The 20,719-nt window shown below is 39.4% G+C and overlaps 1 protein-coding gene across 3 annotated transcripts in view; it reads right to left on the bottom strand.

Annotated features, from left to right (window-relative positions):
- Positions 1–241: 241 nt before the first annotated feature.
- Positions 242–20,719, bottom strand: part of PTPRG (protein tyrosine phosphatase receptor type G) — a 755,472-nt gene continuing 734,994 nt past the window's right edge. For all 3 annotated transcript variants that reach the window (XM_065933358.1, XM_065933359.1, XM_065933357.1), the window contains 4 exons: positions 17,804–17,950; positions 16,692–16,834; positions 5,450–5,585; positions 242–4,871 (listed from right to left, as the gene is read on the bottom strand). In XM_065933358.1, the coding sequence (XP_065789430.1) occupies positions 4,725–4,871; positions 5,450–5,585; positions 16,692–16,834; positions 17,804–17,950 (573 nt within the window). In that variant the 3' untranslated portion in view covers positions 242–4,724. The remainder of the gene's footprint in view (positions 4,872–5,449; positions 5,586–16,691; positions 16,835–17,803; positions 17,951–20,719) is intronic.

A 20,719-nucleotide genomic window follows, 5' to 3' on the forward strand; every position in this document is an offset into this window, starting at 1 on the left:
AATTTAGCAGCAGGTTCATAAAGTGAGCAAAGTTTCATTTGACATGCAGGTAAAATATTACTGTTTACTCTTTACATTTCTGTGGTTTTCTGCCTGTGTGAAGATGACTTCTAATAATGATTTACTACCATGAAAACTAAGACCAAGGGTCTGTGTGCATAAATGTGACCTATTAAAAGAAATGAGTAATCTGATATTATTGGATGTAGGTATTTTCTTAAAAATGCTCAGCACTAATGAATACATCAAAAACCATACTTTATTTTATGTATAGCAATACAATTTACATATTAAATAACACTATAATAGAATGATTTGATATACTTTTAAACAGAAGAAAAAAGGGAAAAATTTCAGGTTACAAAACCCCTCCCCCCAAACAAATTAAAAAAAACAAAAACAGCACTTTATCCAAATGGGTCAATGCAACAAATGTATTCAGTGTGACTAATTATGTCTAATTCCTATTGCACAAATGGTCAATGAAATTAAAAAAGAAAACCCAACTGTCACAATCACTGCCTCAAAGAAATAACACATGTTGGATTCTTTTGGAATGCAAAGATGGTTCTTGCTACTTCAATACACAGAAAGTTGAATTCACATATCCACCACAAAGGAAAAAAAAAAACAAAACTATGACAGAATTGAAACTAGAAAAAAATTAGCTTTATATGAAAATATAAAATTCTATGATTATATACCATAGATACAAAGTTCCCAGAAGATGCTTATCCAAGCAACAAAATATTTACAGTTTTAATGATTTTCGCTATTTCAAAATGAAGTGAAAGAAACATGAATCCACACAAAGGCTGAATTTTTTTTTCTTTTTTAAGAAACAATGGCTACTTGCTAGTTTCAAATGTCCTAACAAAAAAGGAGTCACCACCCCAAATGTTGGAGAGTTGCGACATTTTATAAAATCGTTTGTCTCCTTTTCTGGAGATGTTTTATTTCTTAAAACTCAAGATTATTTTTCTTGAAATTAATTATCCTCTGTAGAAAATGCTTCCCTTTGCAAATATTTAACAAAAATACTAAAAACAGTTTAACAGCTAAGACAAAGTAGAGGCCAAATACCATTCTTACAACTCCTTCTGGTTTGTTGCATGCCTTCTCTCTAGAGATAAGTGAAGCCAGTATTGTATGTTAGATGGCAGCTATGGGCAAGCGCAAAGGGGCAAGTGAGATTACAGCTGTTTTAAAAAAAAAAAAAAAAGCAGGCATTTTCCCTTCATATAAAAATTCACTGGCACCATTTGAACATAAACTTTAGGACTTAGGAGTTGGAAATGCATTTTTCAATATAACTTGCTAGATTCTTAAGACAAACTACGTTTTGATTATTATTTCCTAAATTATGATGAGTTTGGGCTTCTTTCTTAAAATTTTTTGCTTACAATTAGTATGTGTCTTTGGTAAATTGGTTATCTATATTTTAAGTTTTAAATACAGTATATATGCATTCAAAAAAATTCATAACAAGGCAGTTGTGCTGTGTCATTATAAAATAATTAAGGTTATCTGTTGATTTCAGTACATCACTCCGGGCTAAAACCACCAGCCACCAGACCCTAAATGCCATAAACATCTCTGACCTTGCTGGACTTTCCAGCTTTAAATTGACTCTGAAAGCTCCAAGGCATAAAAATTAGGAAAAGCAATTCACCTCACCTTAATCATCCTAAATTTCAGAAGGAAACCTTTTTTTAAATATGAAAGACAGAATCTTAACTTTTAGATGCAGGTAAGGTTCTTGGTGGCGATAAGGTGTGTTTCTCTGATGTCCAGCATGGCCGCTTGTCTTGATCTTTGCAATTCATTTTGAATGTGTGACTTCTGCTTACCTAGAACTCATACACTCTAAAAGCTTATTTTTCTAACATAGCACACAGTAATTTGCAATAGCTATTTCCTTGCCTCCTGAGTGCATGGGCTAATAACCTTGTTATTTAGTTAAGCAATGTGCTTCTGTCTCAAAGAAAACACCATCTTTGAAACTCTTTGCCTCTGGAAAGATACAAGCGTCTATTTGCCAATGCCATATGAAGAATAATAGGATACACTCTATAGTCAAAGTGAGGAACTGTTGACTATAATCATCCTCCCCTAAGTGTGTTTGGGCCATTTTGGCAAGATGGGCAAACAGCAGTTGCTTGTGGTTCAGTGGGTTAGGGTTTGTAGACTTTGGTTCAGGCCCACTACAGACACTCGAATGCTCACAGAGAAATAAATTCTCAGCCATCCCTGTGATGTTTCTGCTTTATCCCCGACCTCTCTCTCTCTTTTACCATGATTCTGATACCCATGGAAGAGATGGTCACAGAACTGGAGGGTAGGAATTTCCATGAATTGGACCCTCTGTAATAGCACAGATGAAGGAGAGGGAAGCCTGGCGGGCTGCAGTCCACGGGGTTGCGAAGGGGCGGACATGAGTGACTGAAAACAAAAATAGCCCAGAAGGGAATACTTGCCATGTGTCTGAAAAAATTACAGGGGCCACAAACCCCAACTTGAACGTTACTTCTGAAAGTCAGGTCCCCCCGTGCCATCTACTGAGAAGAGTCAGCTCACGTCAGCGCTCCGTACAGCGGAAGCGACCTCCGTAACGGACGGCGGAGGCCTAGCTCTTGCGGCGCTGAGGTGAAACCAGGCTGAAACCTTCCGCTGCCTGATCTCCCTCAGCCAGCCGGTCGCGGTAGCGTTCGGGAGGTCAGGGTTTTTCCCTCAGGTGTTAGGCAGAGGTTCCGCACGTCACCTCTGACGGGAGCGGAGGGACGGTGAGTGTGTCTGTCCTCCGCCACGTAACAGCTGAGGAGACTGGGCCCACCTGTCCACACTCTCTCCAGCAAGCCCTCACAGTTCGTGAATGGTGGACTACCCCGTGTGGCTGAGTCTGCGCGATGGGAAGATGAGAGGAATCCTGGCAAGTTATGTCGTTTAGGAAAACGTGGTTGACCTGGCCCGTGTGTTAGAAATCCCGGGCCAGGAGGCCTCAGCAGCTTTGGTCCTTTCAGCTCCGCTCTGACAAACTTCATAGAAAACCAACTCAGGATAAACAGTCTCAGTGCTGCTTATCACGGATGTTTTAAAGCCTAGCCAGACAGTATGGTCATAGCCAGTGTGACCTGTTGGTTGATGTTTTATTGACATAAAAAAATAAAAATAACCAAAACCCTTTTCCTCTTCACAGGCTCAGTCCTGGTGATGGCTTAACTTCTGACAGAAGTCACCCCTCAAAAGCAAAAATATGCAGCAGAAGAAACGGATCTCAGTAAGTAGCTTATCTTTCTAACTTGCTGAACTGAAATTTCTTGTGAGTGCTTCCGATTTTCCCATGATGGACGGCAGGGTGAATGTGGCTCTGGGCGATTACCACCCTGGGCTCTGTGTCCCTATGAGCAGTCTCTTTTACTGAAGTTAACCTGTTTTTGAGGCTAGAATACATAAAAGCATACAAAGCTGTCTCCTACTGCTAAGAACTCTTTGAAAATGTCACTGTTACCTTTCACTCAAAATCCTAATTGTCTCTCTTCAAGTCAGATTTCTCCATGTGGAGGAACCTAGATAGTCCCAAGACTTTTTGCTAATTAATACAATATTTTCAGTTTAAATAGAAGAATGCATGTAATTAATGAACTTTATCATGAAATATTTGGCAAAAAAAAAAGAAAGAAAAGAATGTAAGAATGTTAACTCTATAGGTAGTTTTTTTATTAGATTGCTATATGAGTAATAGGAATATTTTCTATGACTACTTTCAAAATTACACACCTGCCAAGATTTGCATTAGTCCACCTGCCAAGAGGTATGAAATTATAAACCATGAGGCATTAATGAAGACTCACTAAAGAGTTTCATAACTGGAGTTATGTAAAATATTGCCACCTCTTGTAAAAGATGGCCCTGATTTGGGGGGCAGTGATGTAACTATTTGAGAGAATCAAAATGGAAATAACACACACTGTCCACATAGCTACTGTGAAAACTGTAATACAGAGATATCCTTTATTTTGACACAGTTGGGCATTTTTTAAAGCTAGGAATATAACTTTGAAACTAGGAAGTGATGTTCACATCAGATGACTCTTAAACCTTCTTGTTTCTTAATGGACACCTTCAGCATCACAAATGGGACTCTCTCAAGGCCATGACATTGACAGACCTTCAGAGTAGCGCCCCCACCCCACTATTGTTTAAAAGAAAACAGTGCTCATCCACTCCATTAAAACACAGAAGGCATACAGAAGTATTGAACAGTGCCTTAAAAAATAGGAGAGGACTGAGGAAAAGGACAGCATTGCCTGCTAGGAGGATGCAGCTGCTTTAGCAAGAGTAATAATTAAAAAAAAAAAAAAAATCAAGAGTCACTGTCCTAACAAAGACCTTCACTATACTGAATTAAAAAGTAGCATGTATGGTGTCGTGGAATGTCACGTCAGGGTTTGCTTTAGTATCAGATTATAGGCAGTAACACTGATCAGATAGTGCAAACTAGGTAAAACCGCGTTTCACTGTGGGAAATGAACAGAGGTGCATATGCTCAGTAGGATACCATTAAGACAGAAAATGGCAAAAAATAAATATCAAAACTTTTTATCAGTGTAAAAAAGTAACTGGGTTATCATATAACCTAGACCTAGAGTCTGGCAAAAAAAAGGCCTCAAAAAAGTTCTCAGTCTCAGAAGGTTTACAAATGAAGCACTCTTTCACGATTCCAGTCACACCAGCGACTCCATGCTCTCGGCAGGGTCTGACTCGTCCGCGGTGAGAGCAGCGCCGTTCCTGTCCACTGTCATGGGGCCGTTCCCATTCTCTTTCGTGCTGACCAAGCTGAGCATCGCTTTGTAGACAAACTGGTACTGTTCCTGGAAAACGAGAGGAAGATGATTTTGGAGCCGAAGAACAGCTTCATCTCATTTCACTGCAGGTAAAAATACTGATTAAAAATGTAACTGTGAAAAATACACTAGAGACACAGGAATATGTCTGCGCTCTTTAAGAAACTTACAGAATCATCTGTGGAATCCTTTGCGATCAAAACCTACACCTGCTTTGTGTCCTTTTCATCTCTCTTACCTTGGAATGAGTTCTCAGTGTTGATGGTCCACTAAGATAATATGAAATCTGTACTTTATCATCAGAAAACACTATATACTCTAGAAAGCAGAGTTTGTCAAGCTCAGCACTTTTGACATGTGGGCCAGAGAATCCTTTATTGTAGAGGGCCATCTTAGGTGTTGTGGTATGTTTAGCAGTGTCCCTGGGCTCTACTCACTTAACTCCATCCCTATTGGTGATCATTAAAAAAGGGTCTCCGACATTGCCCAACATCCCCTGGGGGCAAAATCACTCCACCCCCACCCCCATTGAGAACTACTGTTGTACAGGGTGAGGCTGAGTTTCAGCTGATGTTGTACAGGTTTTGCAAATAAACAGTACTTACAATGTCTGTAAATACTCCAGGCCTCATCAGATTGATCATTTTTGCAACCTGGAAAACATCCACGGCATTTTCATTCTCCAGTTGCTGGGACAAGGTGGTAAGAGCACACAGCATTCCTGCTGAAACTGCGCCATACCTTGGGGAGGCAAAAAAAATGAAAAAGCTATTTCAGAATCGCTGAAAGACTGAATATATTGGAATGAGGTTACCATCACGTATTTCTATAGAAGCTAGGGAGACTGTATTGATACCTATTCTAGAACACAGAAATGAATGAAATGCCGACAAGAGGAGAGATTTTAAGGTTAGCGTAAAGGTGACACTTGTTTATAAATGTGGCCTCTTTAACTTTATGTCTAATTTGAAAAGTTCAAAATTAGACTTACAAGGGCAGTAAGAAGATTTGAAGTGAGGGAGGAGTTGGGTGATGGGATAGGAAAAATAATATGAGGATTTCAACTGAAGGCTATAAGGTAAGTAGAAAGAGGCAAAAAGCTCTGGAAAAAAATTTTTTTTTAAATTCCAAATGGCTAAACTGAACTTCCAGAATCTGAATAAAAATAGAAACCTATGGCTCAAAAGGCAATCAGAAAATTTTCAGTGAGTTCCATATTTAGTAATTATTTCTGGCATGGAAGTGGAACATTCCAAGTATGACCACCTTCTATAAAATTCTTGGAAAAATATGTTTCCAAGGCACAAAAAAGGCTTAGAGAGGGTAGCAGGTATTTTCATCAGGCCATTTCAAAATGCTTTCTTGACCCCAGTATTTAAAAAATATTCTCCTACAATTTTCTACTTCATTACATTTAATTGTTTAATCCATTGGAATCTTATTTTTGTTTTGATGTAAGGTAGGGGTCTGATTTTAGTGATTTTTCCAATAGATAACCACTTGTGCCAGCATATTATAGTGAATAATCTCCTCTTGCCTCGTGGATTTAAGCTCCCTTTTTAATAATTTGCCAAATTCTCATATACACAAGCCTATTTCTGAACTCTCTAGTTTGGCCCTTTCATCTGCTTCTCTGTTTTTTGATCCTGCATTTCCCCACAGTTGTTTAAATTACCATAGGGTTTTAGTAGTCTTGATACTTGATGAAGCAGGTTTATACAATAGTCTTGGCTGCTAGAGGTACAGTTACTGTTTCACTTTTAGGGCTTTGGACATGAGTGTACCTTGTACACTTATTTCCATACACCTCTACCCTCCTACCTCATCCCATTCTACCTTATATTAACTGATAATGAACTGTCAAGGAATATAAAAAGTTGTTGGGATTTTGGTTAGGTTGCATTGAATATCTGAAGTAGATCTGTGGAAATCTCTTTTTGAGTTTTTCTGTTCATGAACGTTATCTTTCTTTCCATTTACTCAGGTCTTTTGTAGTTTTCAATTAGATTTTATAGTTTTCTGCATGTTATTGTTCAGTTGGAAAGTCGTGTCTGACTCTCTTGGGACCCCATGGATTATAGCCCACCACGCTCTTCCGTCCATGGGATTCTCCCGACAAGAATACTGCCATTTCCTTCTCCAGGGGATTTTCCTGACCCAGCGATCAAACCCTCCTACATTGGCAGGCAGGTTCTTTACCACTGAGCCATCACGAAAGCCCAGTTTTCTGTATAGTTTTTGCTAATGTCATTTTAGGGTGACTCCTAGGTAGGTTCTGTTACTCCAAAGAATGGCCTCTCTTTAGGACATCAGTGTTTGGTTTCAGTGGATATATAGGGAAGTTACTGATTTCACATGGTGCACTAGTATTCAGCCATGTAGAACATTTTTTAAGTTCTAAAAATCTGTGGCTTCTCTTGGTTAGTTGGCTGCACCGTCATCTGCCAATAATACCAATTATGTCTTTCTTTTATACCTCTTACATCTTTTGCGTTTACTGCATTGGATAGGATATCAATAGTCTTCCATTCTGACACTGTAAAGAGGTACCATGTTGTGTTATGGTAAAGCTTCTACTTTCTTGATATTAAGTAAAAGTATTTCTATAGGCGTCTGAGAAGTGACATTTAACAAGTTAAAGAGAATGCTTTTGACTTTCAGTTTGCTAAGAGTGTTTTCTTTTGGGGATGGGGATTATGAATGGGTTTCATTTTATTGTATGTTTTCAAACATCTACAAGTTTAAAAAAGTTCCTAAAGTCCTGAATTCACTGAGAGCAGTTTTTGGTACCAGTTAACTAGCTCTGTATTTCTGGGAGGAATCTTTATAAATGATGTATGTAATTCTTTCAATATAACACACTGGGTTTTATCTGACAGCATTTTCTTCAGATCTTTGTACCCATATTCAAGTAAGCAACAATGGCTTATACTGTTCCATTCTGGTGTTAGCTTTGTCTGTTTTCTTAATCAAGGTTACATTACATGTTTTCTCCGTATGCTCCTGTTCAAGTGTAGCCTGGTCAAAACGTAGCGGGCCTTGACAGGTTGAAAACTCTATGTACCAGGCTTATAAGTACTTTATATGTGCCAATGATTTTAATCCTCAGAAAAATCCAGGTACTATTAATATCCCCATTTTGAGGTTGAATAAACAATGCACATCCAGGTAAGTAATTGGGGTCATAGCTCGGGAGATGAGGGTTTTTTTTGTTTTACTGGAGCTGATACACGTCAGGGGCTCAGAACAGAGACTGGTAAGTGCCATATGTTCACTAAGTATCGTTTATTATGATTAGGTAGGCTTAACAATTTATTGGTATAGTATTATAAAATACAAAGTACAGTAACCCTCATGGCTCTGTCACTAAACTAAAACAATCACCAGCTTGCAGCTGGTGTTGTTTCATGTCTATTTCTGCCACATGTGTTTTGAAGCAAACCCCAGATTTCTTATTTGTTAATAAATCAGTATAAAATTTCAAAAGATAAGGACTTTAAAAATAAACATCTTTATCACACTTAAATAACAATTTTTAAAACATTTGAGGACTACAGTTAAGTGGTAGATTTTTTTTCTTCCCCAATGATAAATTATGCCTTTTCTGCTTTTTTCACCATTTTCCAAAGTTGTATCTCTTGTTAACAAAATTCAAGCAATGAAGTTATCTCATCCTTACTTCCATTTCATTACTATTTGCTTTTCTTAGTACATTTTGTGGATATATTTGGTTCTTTTTCTGGCTTCTCCAATTGAAAGCTTAGTTTTTTTGTTTTCTCTAAAATATTTTCTCCAATATATGCAACCTAGGCTATACATTTTTATTCCCCCTCTGAGTGTGTGTCCTGTTAGGTTTTTAAATGTAGTGCCTTCAGCATCATTTAGTTCTAGGAATCCGTAATTTCTATTTTAACTACCTCTTTAACCTATGAGTTATCTCTAATAGCAGATGTAAGGACTTCAGGGTCTGGGTGTAACAATTTGGGGTCTCATTTCTTTGTTGGTTTCTAAATAATGCATTATAATCAATGAATGTTGCCTTGTGTAATTTACCAGTTTTTTTTTTTAAAAACAATATAGTCAAGTTCCATTTATGGTGAGTAATTATAAATAAACCATCTGTGTCTGAAGAAACTCTTGTAACGATCAAAGCCTTCATATTAAAAATTGGTCACCAATTTAACTCCATGATCAAAGTGAGGCAGTACTGATTCTGAGTAATGGACTGTAGTCTGGATCCTTATTCCAGCTTAAATAAACAACTATTCTAAGTTCAAAATCCAGTAACGTTTAAATATGAATCATCATCTTAAGAGACTCTCAGTGATGGTCGAGGTGTTGAAGCAGTCTTTACTGCCCCCATCTGAACTACTAGTAGTTCCTTCACTATACACTGTGTTTCTTCCACTGTCCCTGCTTTTGTCTTTCTGCCCCTGTACTTGGAATGTCCTTCCTTCTCTTGGGTACAGACTGTAACATTTATGTATTTAATTTAGAAATGTTTAAATTAAAAAGTAGAACTTTAGAAACAAAGTATAGTTGACTTATAATGTTGTGCCAACCTCTGCGGTATAGCAAAGTGACTCAGTTAAACACATGTATACATTCTTTTTTTATTTTTTAACTCTTTTCCATGAGAGTTTATGCCAGAAAGTTCCCTGCGGTATATATGATCTGACCTTGTTATTTATCTGTCCTCTGTATAACAGGTTGCATCTACAGACCCCAAACTCCCCACCTACCCCTTCCACTCCCCTTCTCCTGCTTTGCAAGCACAAGTCTGACCTCTGTGTGAGTCTTTTTCTGGTTTGCAGGTAGGTGCGTCTCTGCCATATTTTAAATTGCATAAATAAGCGATACCACATGGCATTTGTCTTTCTCTCTCTGACTTACTTCCCTTAGTATGATATTCTCTAGGTCCATCCATGTTGCTGCAGATGGCATTGTTTCATTCCCTTTAATGCAAGTGTAGTGTTCCAGTGTGTGTGTGTTCCCCTTCTTTATCCATTCCTCTGCTGATGGGGACATACTGTTGCAGATCACTACTGGATCAGCCTTGTTAATTATGGTTTTCAGATCTTTCCTCTGAATGTTACTATTCATTGTATCCTGATAATGCATTTTAATATCTCATCCCTTTATTCAGTTGTTAGAGAATCTTCAGCCATGACTGTTTATCAGTGTTTTCCCTTCCTCTTTCATCTATCTCTCCATAGATCATCCCTTAGACTGATGTCAGAACTTCTGTATCTGACTTCCGTATCTGAGTCTAATTGCAGCTTTGTCCATTCTACTATAGCCCATCTCTTAACCTTTCCATTTATTAGCCTCTAATTTGTTCCAATTTCATAATAAGTGTTTTTGATTCATTTCATTAACTCTCTAGATCTCTGTATGTATTATTTTAAAACAGTTATGACTGCTCTTTTAACTCGGATTCAGTGTATTTTTTCTTCTTGTTCATCATGTTGCCTTTCTTCAGATTCTAAAATGAACTGGGTTTACCTTCTCATCGTAGCATAGCTGGGATTCCCCACCTCCTCCACCCCAATCATTTGTATTAATTTTTTTCAATATTTAACCTTTTAATCTCTGCTTCATCTATTCTAGTGAACTGTAAGGATCTTTCTTCCTTCTCCCCTTTAAGCTAACCATAGCCATTAGTTAGGAAAGTCAGGTATTATGTGTTTTATTATGCAGTGCGCACTCCATGTGGGATTATTCTGCCCTTTGCCTGGGTTGTCTTTCCTTAATACTTAGCCACTCTTAAATAAGTACCTAAATAAAAGGAAATTCCTACAAAATGAGACTTTAAACACGACTAGAAACTAGGTCAAATCAATCAAATGCACAGATACTTTAAAGTATCAGTCTCGAAAGACTGAAAAAGGCCATCCTTTTTCAGAAGTTAGGGAATTCAGTAGGATTAAAGGGTGTTTGTCAAGCCTCACGCATTTGCACTTCACAAAGACTTGGTGAAAAAGTGACACAGGTAATTTATAACTTCGCTAATAAAAGAATAGTATATAAATTCACTGGTTTGGTAGTTTACCACTTTCTTAAAGGGCCCCTTGAGAGCAACAGTTCTTTAACTCTTATCTGTTAAAATGTATTCTCATCTTCCTCTGTCAATGCCTCAAAGAAATGAAAGCAAGGTCCCAATGTAGAGGAATGTTTTCAAGTGGCTCTGTCTATATTCATTTGAAGAGACACTGGGGTTCCTTGTATCACCAGGGTGTATAATACCTATGGCCTCTTGCCATTTAATTACACTGTTTACTACTTCATATAATTATTGTTGAAAGCAACTACTTCGTATAATTACAATTATTGTTGTTTTGCTTATACGATGTTTTAAAAATCATAACCAAGATGGCAATGCAGGGATAAAAACCCTGTCACTATGAAGGAAGTGAGGCTTCCTTTCAAAATCATTATGGCAGGAAGGAAAACAGAGTTAAAGCTTGAACATAAATTAATCTTGGAATAATGGCAATGCAAGCTTATAAGACTTTTGGAAGTAGATGAGAAAATAAAGGCAAGTTACTCTGACTGTGGGAGACCTACCTAACTGTAACTTTGATTTGCGTTTCTCTAATAATGAGCAGTGCTGAGCATCTTTTCATGTGCCTGTTGGTCATCCGTATGTCTCCTTTGAGAAATGTCTACTTAGGTCTTCTGCCCACTTTTTGTTTGTTTGGTTTAGGATATTGAGCTGTATGAGCTGTTTGTATGTTTTGGAGACTAATCCCTAGTTGGTTACAGAGTTTGCAAGTATTTTCTCCCATTCTGGGGGCTGTCTTTTTGTTTTCTGTGGTTTCCTTTATTTGTGCAAAAGCTTTTGAGTTTAATTAGGTCTCGTGTGTTTCTTATTTCCATTATACAGGACATGGATCAAAACAGATACTGTTGTGACTTACGTCAAAGAATGTTGTTCTATATTTTCTTCTAAGAACTTTATAGTGTCTGGTCTTGCCTGTAGGTTTTTAATTCGTTTAGAATTGTTTTTTTGTATGGTGTTAGCTGTGGTGGTTCAGTTGCTCAGTCGTGTCCGACTCTTTGTGACCCCATGGACTGGAGCAGCCAGGCTTCCCTGGCCATCACCATCTCCCAGAGTGTGTTCAGACTCATATCCATTGAGTCAGTGATGCCATCCAATGATCTCGTCCTCTGTCGTCCTCTTCTTCTCCTGCCTTCAATCTTTCCCAGCATCAGAGTCTTTTCCAATGAGTTGGCTCTTGACATCAGGTGGCCAAAGTATGGGAACTTCAGCATCAGTCCTTATAAAGAATATTCAGGGTTGATTTCCTTTAGGACGGACTGGTTGGATCTGCTTGCAGTCCAAGGGACTCTCAAGAGTCTTCTCCAACACCACAGTTCAAAAGCATCAATTCTTTGGCACTCAGCCTTCTTTATGGTCCAGCTGTCACATTCATACATGCCTACTGGAAAAACCGTAGTCTTGACTAGACGGACCGTTGTCGGCAAGTAATGTTTCTGCTGTTTAATGTGCTGTGCAGGTTTGTCACAGCTTTTCTTCCAAGGAGCAAGCATCTTTTAATTTCATGGCTGCAGTCACCATCTGCAGTGATTTTGGAGCCCCCAAAAACAAAGTCTGTCACTGTTTCCATTGTTTCCCCATCTATTTGCCATGAAGTGATGGGACCAGATGCCATGATACTAGTTTTTTGAATGTTGTGTATTAAGCTAGTTCTTTCACTCTCCTCTTGCACTTTCATCAAGAGGCTCTTTAGTTCTTCACTTTCTGCCATATAAGAGTGGTGTCATCTGCATATCTGAGGTTATTGATATTTCTCCCAGCAATCTTGATTCCAGCTTGTGCTTCTTCCAGCCCAGCATTTCTCATGATGTACTCTGCATATAAGTTAAATGAGCAGGGTGACAATATACAGCCTTGATATACTCCTTTCCCAATTTGGAACCAGTCTGTTGTTCCATGTCTGGTTCTAACTGTTGCTTCTTGACCTGTATACAGATTTCTCAGGAGGCAGGTACCGTGTCCCATCTCTTTAAGAATTTTCCACAGTGTGTTGTGATCCACATCAGCCTTTTGCATCGTCATTGAAGCAGAAGTAGATGTTTTTCTGGAATTCTCTTGCTTTTTCCGTGATCCATTGCTTGTTGGCAGTTTAATCTCAGGTTCCTCTGCCTTTTCTAGATTCAGCTTGTACATCTGGAAGTTCTCGGTTCACGTACTATTGAAATCTAGCTTGGAGGATTTCGAGCATTATATACCTTACTATCATGTGAAATGAGTGCAATTGTGCAGTAGTTTATTCCTAGGTATTTTATTCTTGTTGATGTGATGGTAAATAGGATTGTTTCTTTAACTGGAAATTCTTTACTGGTAATAATTTTTGAGCAAGGGGGTCCTATGTTTTCACTTTACTCTGGACCTTACACGTTAGTAGCTGGTGCTGGCTCTGACCCTTACCAACCAGATGCCTGTGCACACAGGACCTACCTCTGCAGCCTTCATTTCCTCACACAGGAAGAGTGGATCCTAAAATTACTCCCCTCGTGGGGTGATTTTGAGGATTAAAAGAAGGACTCAATTAGTTCTAACTTGAGAGGGGGTGTCTTTACAGCAGCTGGTACAGAAAGTAGTCCATCTATTTCAGCATTTGCTACAGACCATCTCAGGTCAAAATTAACAATTATTGAAAACCCCCTAAAAGAGCTTTTGCTTATTTGGGCTTTAGCTGTCAGTCTTTACTGTATCAGACATCAGAGCTGAGAAAACATTGAAACACACAACCATACAAGCACACATTCCCTTCGCTGTCAGAGTGGGCATGTCAGCTGGGTCACGTTGCTCTGAAAAACTCCACTGCACACTCAAGACAGAATAAGAGTGAAGAATTGTATTGTTCTGAAAACTCTGTGTCTGCTTAGATCACCTGGGAGGGTCTTAAGAGACCACCCCGCCACCCTTCCCAATCAGGGACCCTCAGATCCCACTCTGAGAACTGCTGAATGAAATCAGCCCACTCTAGCATCCAACAGGGTGGGGAGTATTCACACAAGAAACTAGCTTTTCGTTATGTAAGTGAAGGTCTAATCTACCACTGTCTCATAAAACGGTGTTTCTTACACCATGACTGTGTTCCACACTCTTCTTAGGAAAATAGGCTCCGTGTTTAACATTTGACAGTAATGATACAGATCAGCCTCTGGATAGAACTGTCTTGAGCAGACGAACACAGGAAGCTGAGAACAGAGGAGTTTGACTTTAACCTGTGCTCACACAGAATGAGTTTACTTTTTGTTGAGGAAGTTTTATCCTTAGAGATCGTTTTATCTAGAAACTCCATTCACCTGGCACACAGCTGTGAGGACCAGGCAGATATCACAGTTTGTGTGCTAAAAGTTTAACTTTCAGTGGAGGCACCCAGGCCTTCTTTCCAAGCCTGCCCCCATCTATTTTTTTTTCCCCATCTATTTTTTGACAGAGGTTTAAAAACTTTGTAAATTAGCTTTATAGTCCACAGATGAATGTAGGCAGGTAAAATAACAATAACCAAAATAGAAACAAGGCTCTCCGGGGAAAGTTCATATATAAGCACATATCCTGAATAATGGGTGAGTCATCCTAGCTTGAAGCACAGTACCAACTCATACCAGTATTTATCTACTACCTACTGTGTGTCAGGCATGGGACTTCACTCTGTGCAGAATGGGACAAATGAGTTAGCACTGCTGGCCTCTGCAGTGTGGGGCTGACAAGTCATGTAAACAAGCAGTGAGAAGCGGATATGATGAACAGGAATGGCACTGGTAAAGATGTGTTGTCTGTGAAGGATCACCTCTGGGGTGAATTAGAGACAGTTTCAAAGAGAGTGCCTTTTGAGGTGTGTGTTGAATGAGAGGACAGGAGGACTGGGATGATAGCTGGGGCAGTAAACTTCAACCAGATTGCAGAAGGATTTGGAAAGTGTCCTGGGGGCCAATGGTATGTGGAGGTGAGGGGCACAAGGAAGAACTTTGACGTGTTTCTGGTTTGTACAACCAAGTGGATGGGAGTAGGCTGGGAGGGCGAGTTTGGACTTACAGATACTAGACTTGCGGTGTCTGTAGGCTAGCAGCAAGGGATATTTAGGGGTGCAAAAGGCAAGTAAGATGGAAACTGAAAGGTAATTGGCATTCAGAGTGGTGTACTAGAGCTAGCAACTACTTAAAAACTTCAAATTTGCTCAAGTAATGTAGAAAAATAATTTTAATGGACTCACTTCTCTCTTAAAGATGGTGGATAAATGAATGAACACTTGATCTTCAGGGGCTTTTCATCCGGCTTACCTATATCACATGTGAAGATGCACTAGTACAGGATTAACTTGCTCTTTTCTTATTTAGACCTAAGAGCAAGCTATATCTGATTAAGTCCAGAGGTAACATATGCAGCATGTAGTGTAAAATGAAAATCACTGCTTAAAACAATCCACCCCAAAGCTGTATATAGATAAATGAATCAAACAGTTTTGTTAAAGTTGTTCTTTTCCCCCCCTTTCTCTGTTCTCTAATATAAGATCAGCTGCATTCCTGACTTAAGGGCAGATCCTTGGAGTACTATTAGTACCGCAAAATCCGTCACAAAACTGGGCAGCAACATTAGAATTTGGTCTGAATTGCTAAAAGCTGGTAAAATCCAGAAGGTATTTGAAAAGCTAACCCAGATTAGTGGGGGGGTACTCTAGAAGCAGTCCTCACTTTCTGCTATAACTGCATATCCTACAGCTACACAGACTAGGAGCAAGTACCTAGTTATTTTGAGGCTGTCTGTGTCATTTAAACACTGGTGGTGGTTTAGTTGCTAACTTGTGTCGAACTCTTGGGACATCATAGACTGTAGCCTCTTAATTCTTCTTAATCTAATTAAGAGGCAGGCAAACGTTTTTACATAGTCACTTAAAAAGACAATCAGACTCCTTGGAAGGAGCCCATCATGTGGCTTGCTTCAAACTGGTGACAGTACGGACCTCAGCCAGAAGTCTCTGTTCACTTCCTGTGACAGCATCAGGTCAAGGCAAAGGCTTATTTTAAAAGCGTTACTGTGAAATGTATTAATATCTACACTAGCAGAGAGGGTGGTAATTTACATAGTAAATGCCTAACAACTTGCTGACTAAGGAAGCTACCTACCTTGGAACTTGGGCTAGAGGCTTGTGAGATTTGAAACCATCTGCCACTGTCTTGCAGGTCAAGTCCCATCTATGATTTTTGACTCCAGATATTCATACACCATTAGGTATATCTAGGACCCTGTCCCTCTCATTAAAGTGAGAGTGCGCTGGGTTTGAACTCCATTCAGACACTTAGCAGCTTTGAGCTAGAAGCAAATCATGCTTTGCCTTTAAACCTCCAGAGACGGTAAACTTCAAAACACATTGTAAACTATAAATATTATTAAGAGTTAACTTTTTGATTACTCATCAGCTAAACATATTTTAAAAGGTTTTCTACCTAGTGTTTGTTGAAAATCACTGTAAGGATTTAAAGATAATATAAACTGTGACATGTAAATTATTGTCTAGTTTGCATTTCTGAAACAGAAAACCTAGGAAAGCATGCAGATGCATTGTAGTAGGCTAATATACAGTCCTATCTAGAAAGATGAACCTATACTCTAGGAGAACCTGAAGCCTTTGACAAATTAAATGAATAATATTTTCCACAGGTACACTAGAAACCGCATGTACCCGGTAGAAACCACAACGTGCACATTAGAAATACCCTGGAATTGTCACACAGAGAGAGGGTTTGTAAAGTCTCTCTTTCCTCCCTCCTCCTATCACAGTGCAACAGGAAAATGAAAAAACTGGTACATACTCATCGTGCACAATGGTGGGGCCATCCCTTGTCAAGGCCTCTTCCTTGATGACGTTGATAAGCTCAAAAGTACTGCTGATGGGGGCATCCGGGTTGGGCCATTTGGGACACTGGAAATGTCGAACTTCGAGGACATAGTCATCCTGCAACCAGTATGACACGAGTCACAGGTCATCCTTCACCTCATCCTATCTATAGTCTTTTAACAGCCAGAACTTGCTCCTGGGGAAGTACATGGTCTAGATAACTGAAGAATGCCATCATTGCCAGGAGACCCAAACTACTCTGAGGAGGAAAGACTAGAGAGGTCTGCCTGACAGTTAGCGAATGAGGCTGGTGGTGTGGAAGTTTAGTTGCTACAGTTGTGTCCGAATCCTTTCTGATGCCATGAACTCTGGTCGTGCCCCTCTGTCCATGGGATTTCCCAGGCAAGGATACTGGAGAGGGTTGCCATTTCCTTCTCCAGGGGAGCTTCCTGTCCCAGTGACGGAACCTGTGTCTCCTGCACTGCCGGCAGATTCTTTACTGCCAGGCCACCAGGGAGGCAACAAATGAGGTTATCATAGTGAAATAGAATCCTGTTCAGGCAAACGTTTTAAGGGACAACAAACTATAAAAGACTTTATATCCTATTCTATCTTATCTATAAAAAGAAAAACAAGGAAGGGGTAAGGACATCAGTATTTAATTTACTGAATAAGATAGCTCCCTTCTTAACCACTCCATAGGAAGATAGTTAATTACTCATCAAAATGTTGTGTATTTTCTTTTTTTAATGTATAGTCTTAATACTATCCCCTCTGCAACATATTGTAAGGTTTACATTTCTGATGGCAAAGTAACTACAGAGCTCTAGTATCTTGTTTTTATAATTAGGTCAACAAGCCCATTTGTATGCATGCTCAATCAGAGGAACTGCTACATTTCATCCTTCCACCTGGAAAAAGCAAATACTTGAAGGAAGCAAAAAAGGAAATGTGCACATTTAAAATTAGGTCATACTCAAGACGCCTGCCTGGGCCTGTAATCAGGGTCATAGATTACTTCATTGTGACTTAGAATCACCCAGGATCCAGGTACAGCTGTTACCAAGGACCTGAGGTTGAGGTTACCTGTGTAGCTTCAAGGATAAAGTCATGGATGATAATTTGCTCTTCATTAGAGAGGCACAGTCTGTCTTTGCTGATAAGGGTGACGGTAAAGGCCTCACAGTTCATGGATTCTTCTCGACTGGGCCAGTACACAAACTCATCTTCAGCCTACAGGCACCAAAGAAAAAAATTAATTGCAGGGCTGTCAACCATTTGTTCTTGAATTTTCTTACCAACTTCTTAATGTTTGCAAATTTCCCATAATTCCCAGATCATCTTTTAAGTTGGGTTCATAGAATTATTGATATACCCATATTGCATCTTGCTGCGGTCAGTGGTTATTATATTTTATTGTAAAACACAATCACTGTTTTTTGGCACCTCTCATCTATGTTACTCTAACAACCAAAGAGGCTCCTTCTGTAGGGGATGTCTAACCCCTAGCTGAGAAATGCTGTGTAATGGTAAGTGGGAAAATAAAAAAGGAGATATGATCTCCTATCCTATCAATTTTATTATTTCACAGTGGCTTAATGCAACTAAGATACACTAATTGTTGTTCTATGGATTATGTTATTAAGAGTTCTACAGTTGACTAGCATTTTCCAAAAGACTTTTTGTAAGCATTATCTTATGTACTTTTCTTAATATACTAGTGAGGGAAGGCAGTTTTTATCTTCTGTCTTTGTAGATGAAAACACCAAGGCTCGGGTCCATAAATAAGCATGCTGGCTCTAAGTATAAGGTGCTTTGTAAAAGGGAAGTTAAGCTGTCAGTGTTAAGACTTCAAGCCTTTCAGTCTTGAATCAGGCAAGCTTTAAATGTTTATCTCTTTTAAGAGTAAACATAAATATTCAGTAACAGAAACTACAGTACATAAAATAGACAAGCAATGGCAATTTACAGCTCAGAGAGCAATATTCAAGTATCTTGTAATAACCTGTAATGGAAAAGAATCAGAAAAAATAACTGAATCACTTAGCTATATGTCTGAAACTAATACAGTATTCAGGCTTGATACTTGAATTCTCTCCCTGAAAACTATGAATGCCTAAGAAAAAGATAACCGTTGCCTAGGTTGGAGACTGAGAAATACAATCATTATGATGAGGCTTGTCTCCTTTTTCTCATCAGTTCAAATGGCAAATTACAGTTTGCTTGTAATATATAGATTTCTATGGGCATTTTCCTGAAAAAGCCTAGACACTATACTAGTGAAGTCAGAAATAATTCTGAATAATGTTCAAAGCAAGGTTTTGTTTAATCTTACATTGTTGCATTAGAAATGAGCCAACAGTCCAATAAGACTTATCACCCTTTCAAGTTTCAATATAGCTTATTGCCAAGTACATTTTTATTTTTAAAGCTCAGCATAAGGGGAAACAGATTAGCAATCGGGTTTAGTCTATACAAAAGAAGTCTGTAACTGTCTTGGATTTTAATACACTGTGCCCTAGGATGTGGAATTAGGACCCTTTTACCAGATATTCTGGTGGATCAGCAGTAAAGAATACACTTGCCATGCAGGAGACGTGGGTTTGATCCCTGAGTCAGGAAGATCCCCTGGAGGAGGGCATAGGAACCCACTCCAGTATTCTTGCCTGGGAATTCCCATGGACAGAGGAGCCTGGCTGGCTACATAGGGTTACATAGGGCTGGTCCATAGGGTTACAAAGTCAAACACCACTTAGCAACTAAAACAACAACAAAGACATAATGATGAACAAGGCCTCTAAATTTGACCAAATACACAGATTAAGCATAGGACTGGATATGATCCTGAATAATCTAAGCCTTAATTTCCATATTGGAAAAGTGGGAATAATAAAACTATATAACTCAAATAACTATTATGATGACAATATGAATTAGAAATTCTCTAATTGGCCTAACACCTGCCAAAAGGAGTTAGTAATGGTGGAGGAAATGGCAACCCACTTGAGTCTTCTTGCCTGGAGAACCCCTTGGACAGAGGAGCCTGGTGGGTTACAGTCCATGAGGTCACAAACCCCACAACCGAGCAACTGACAAAAAGGTGAAAGAAAGGCAGAAAAACAGTTTTGAACATATGACAGTAAACTAGGGAATAATGGCTCCACTTGACAGACTATTACAAAGAAACAATGCCACTGACTTCAGCATTTTGCTTATGGATAAGGCAGAGATGTCTTGGCCACAGTGACTTTTGGACCATCCACAGAACCATGGTCTTGTAAAGTTACAGCAGTGATAAATAACAAACCACACAAAAAATGCAGAGACATTATCATGTCTGACTCTCTGTGACCCCATGGGCCATAGTCCGCCAGGCTCCTCTATCCATGTGATTCTCCAGGCAAGAATACTGGAGTGGGTTGCCATTTCCTCCTCCAGGGGATCTTCCTGACCCAGGGATCAAACCCAGGTCTTATACGCTGCAGGCAGATTCTTTAGACTCAGCCAGCAGGAAAGCCCTTAGAAAACGCTACGCGGTACTGAATCTGACTTTCCACCTCTGAGCTATGAGCTCGGACGTGCAGGACTCCAGCATCGCCTCCTTGGGCCGGAGAGAGACCCGGCAGTGACGGGCCGGGCCCTGCAGCCCGCACAGCAGGCTCACCGGATCCAGGCTCCCACTCGCCTGCCCATGCAAATGAGCCTGTGGGTAGACGCTCTCAGTGGCTGTCCTCTGTTCCGCGAGGATAACAAAAAACACTGACTCATCCAACAAATGCACGTTTTAACAACCCTAAATGCCTCCAATTTCCATATGCCAAACAGAATAGACCCCTATTGCCAGCTAATTTGAAAATTTACACTCCAGTTTTTAGCTTAAGATTCTCAACTCTGTTGCCATTCTATCACACAGAAGCAGTCTTGGTATTCTGAAGCTGGAGCAGAAAGCGACGAAGTGAAGTTCCTACTGACTGGGCACATAGTCAAACGCATGTCATCAAG

The sequence above is a fragment of the Muntiacus reevesi genome, chromosome 4 (assembly GCF_963930625.1).
Source record: "Muntiacus reevesi chromosome 4, mMunRee1.1, whole genome shotgun sequence".
NCBI classification, from domain to species: Eukaryota; Metazoa; Chordata; class Mammalia; order Artiodactyla; family Cervidae; genus Muntiacus; species Muntiacus reevesi.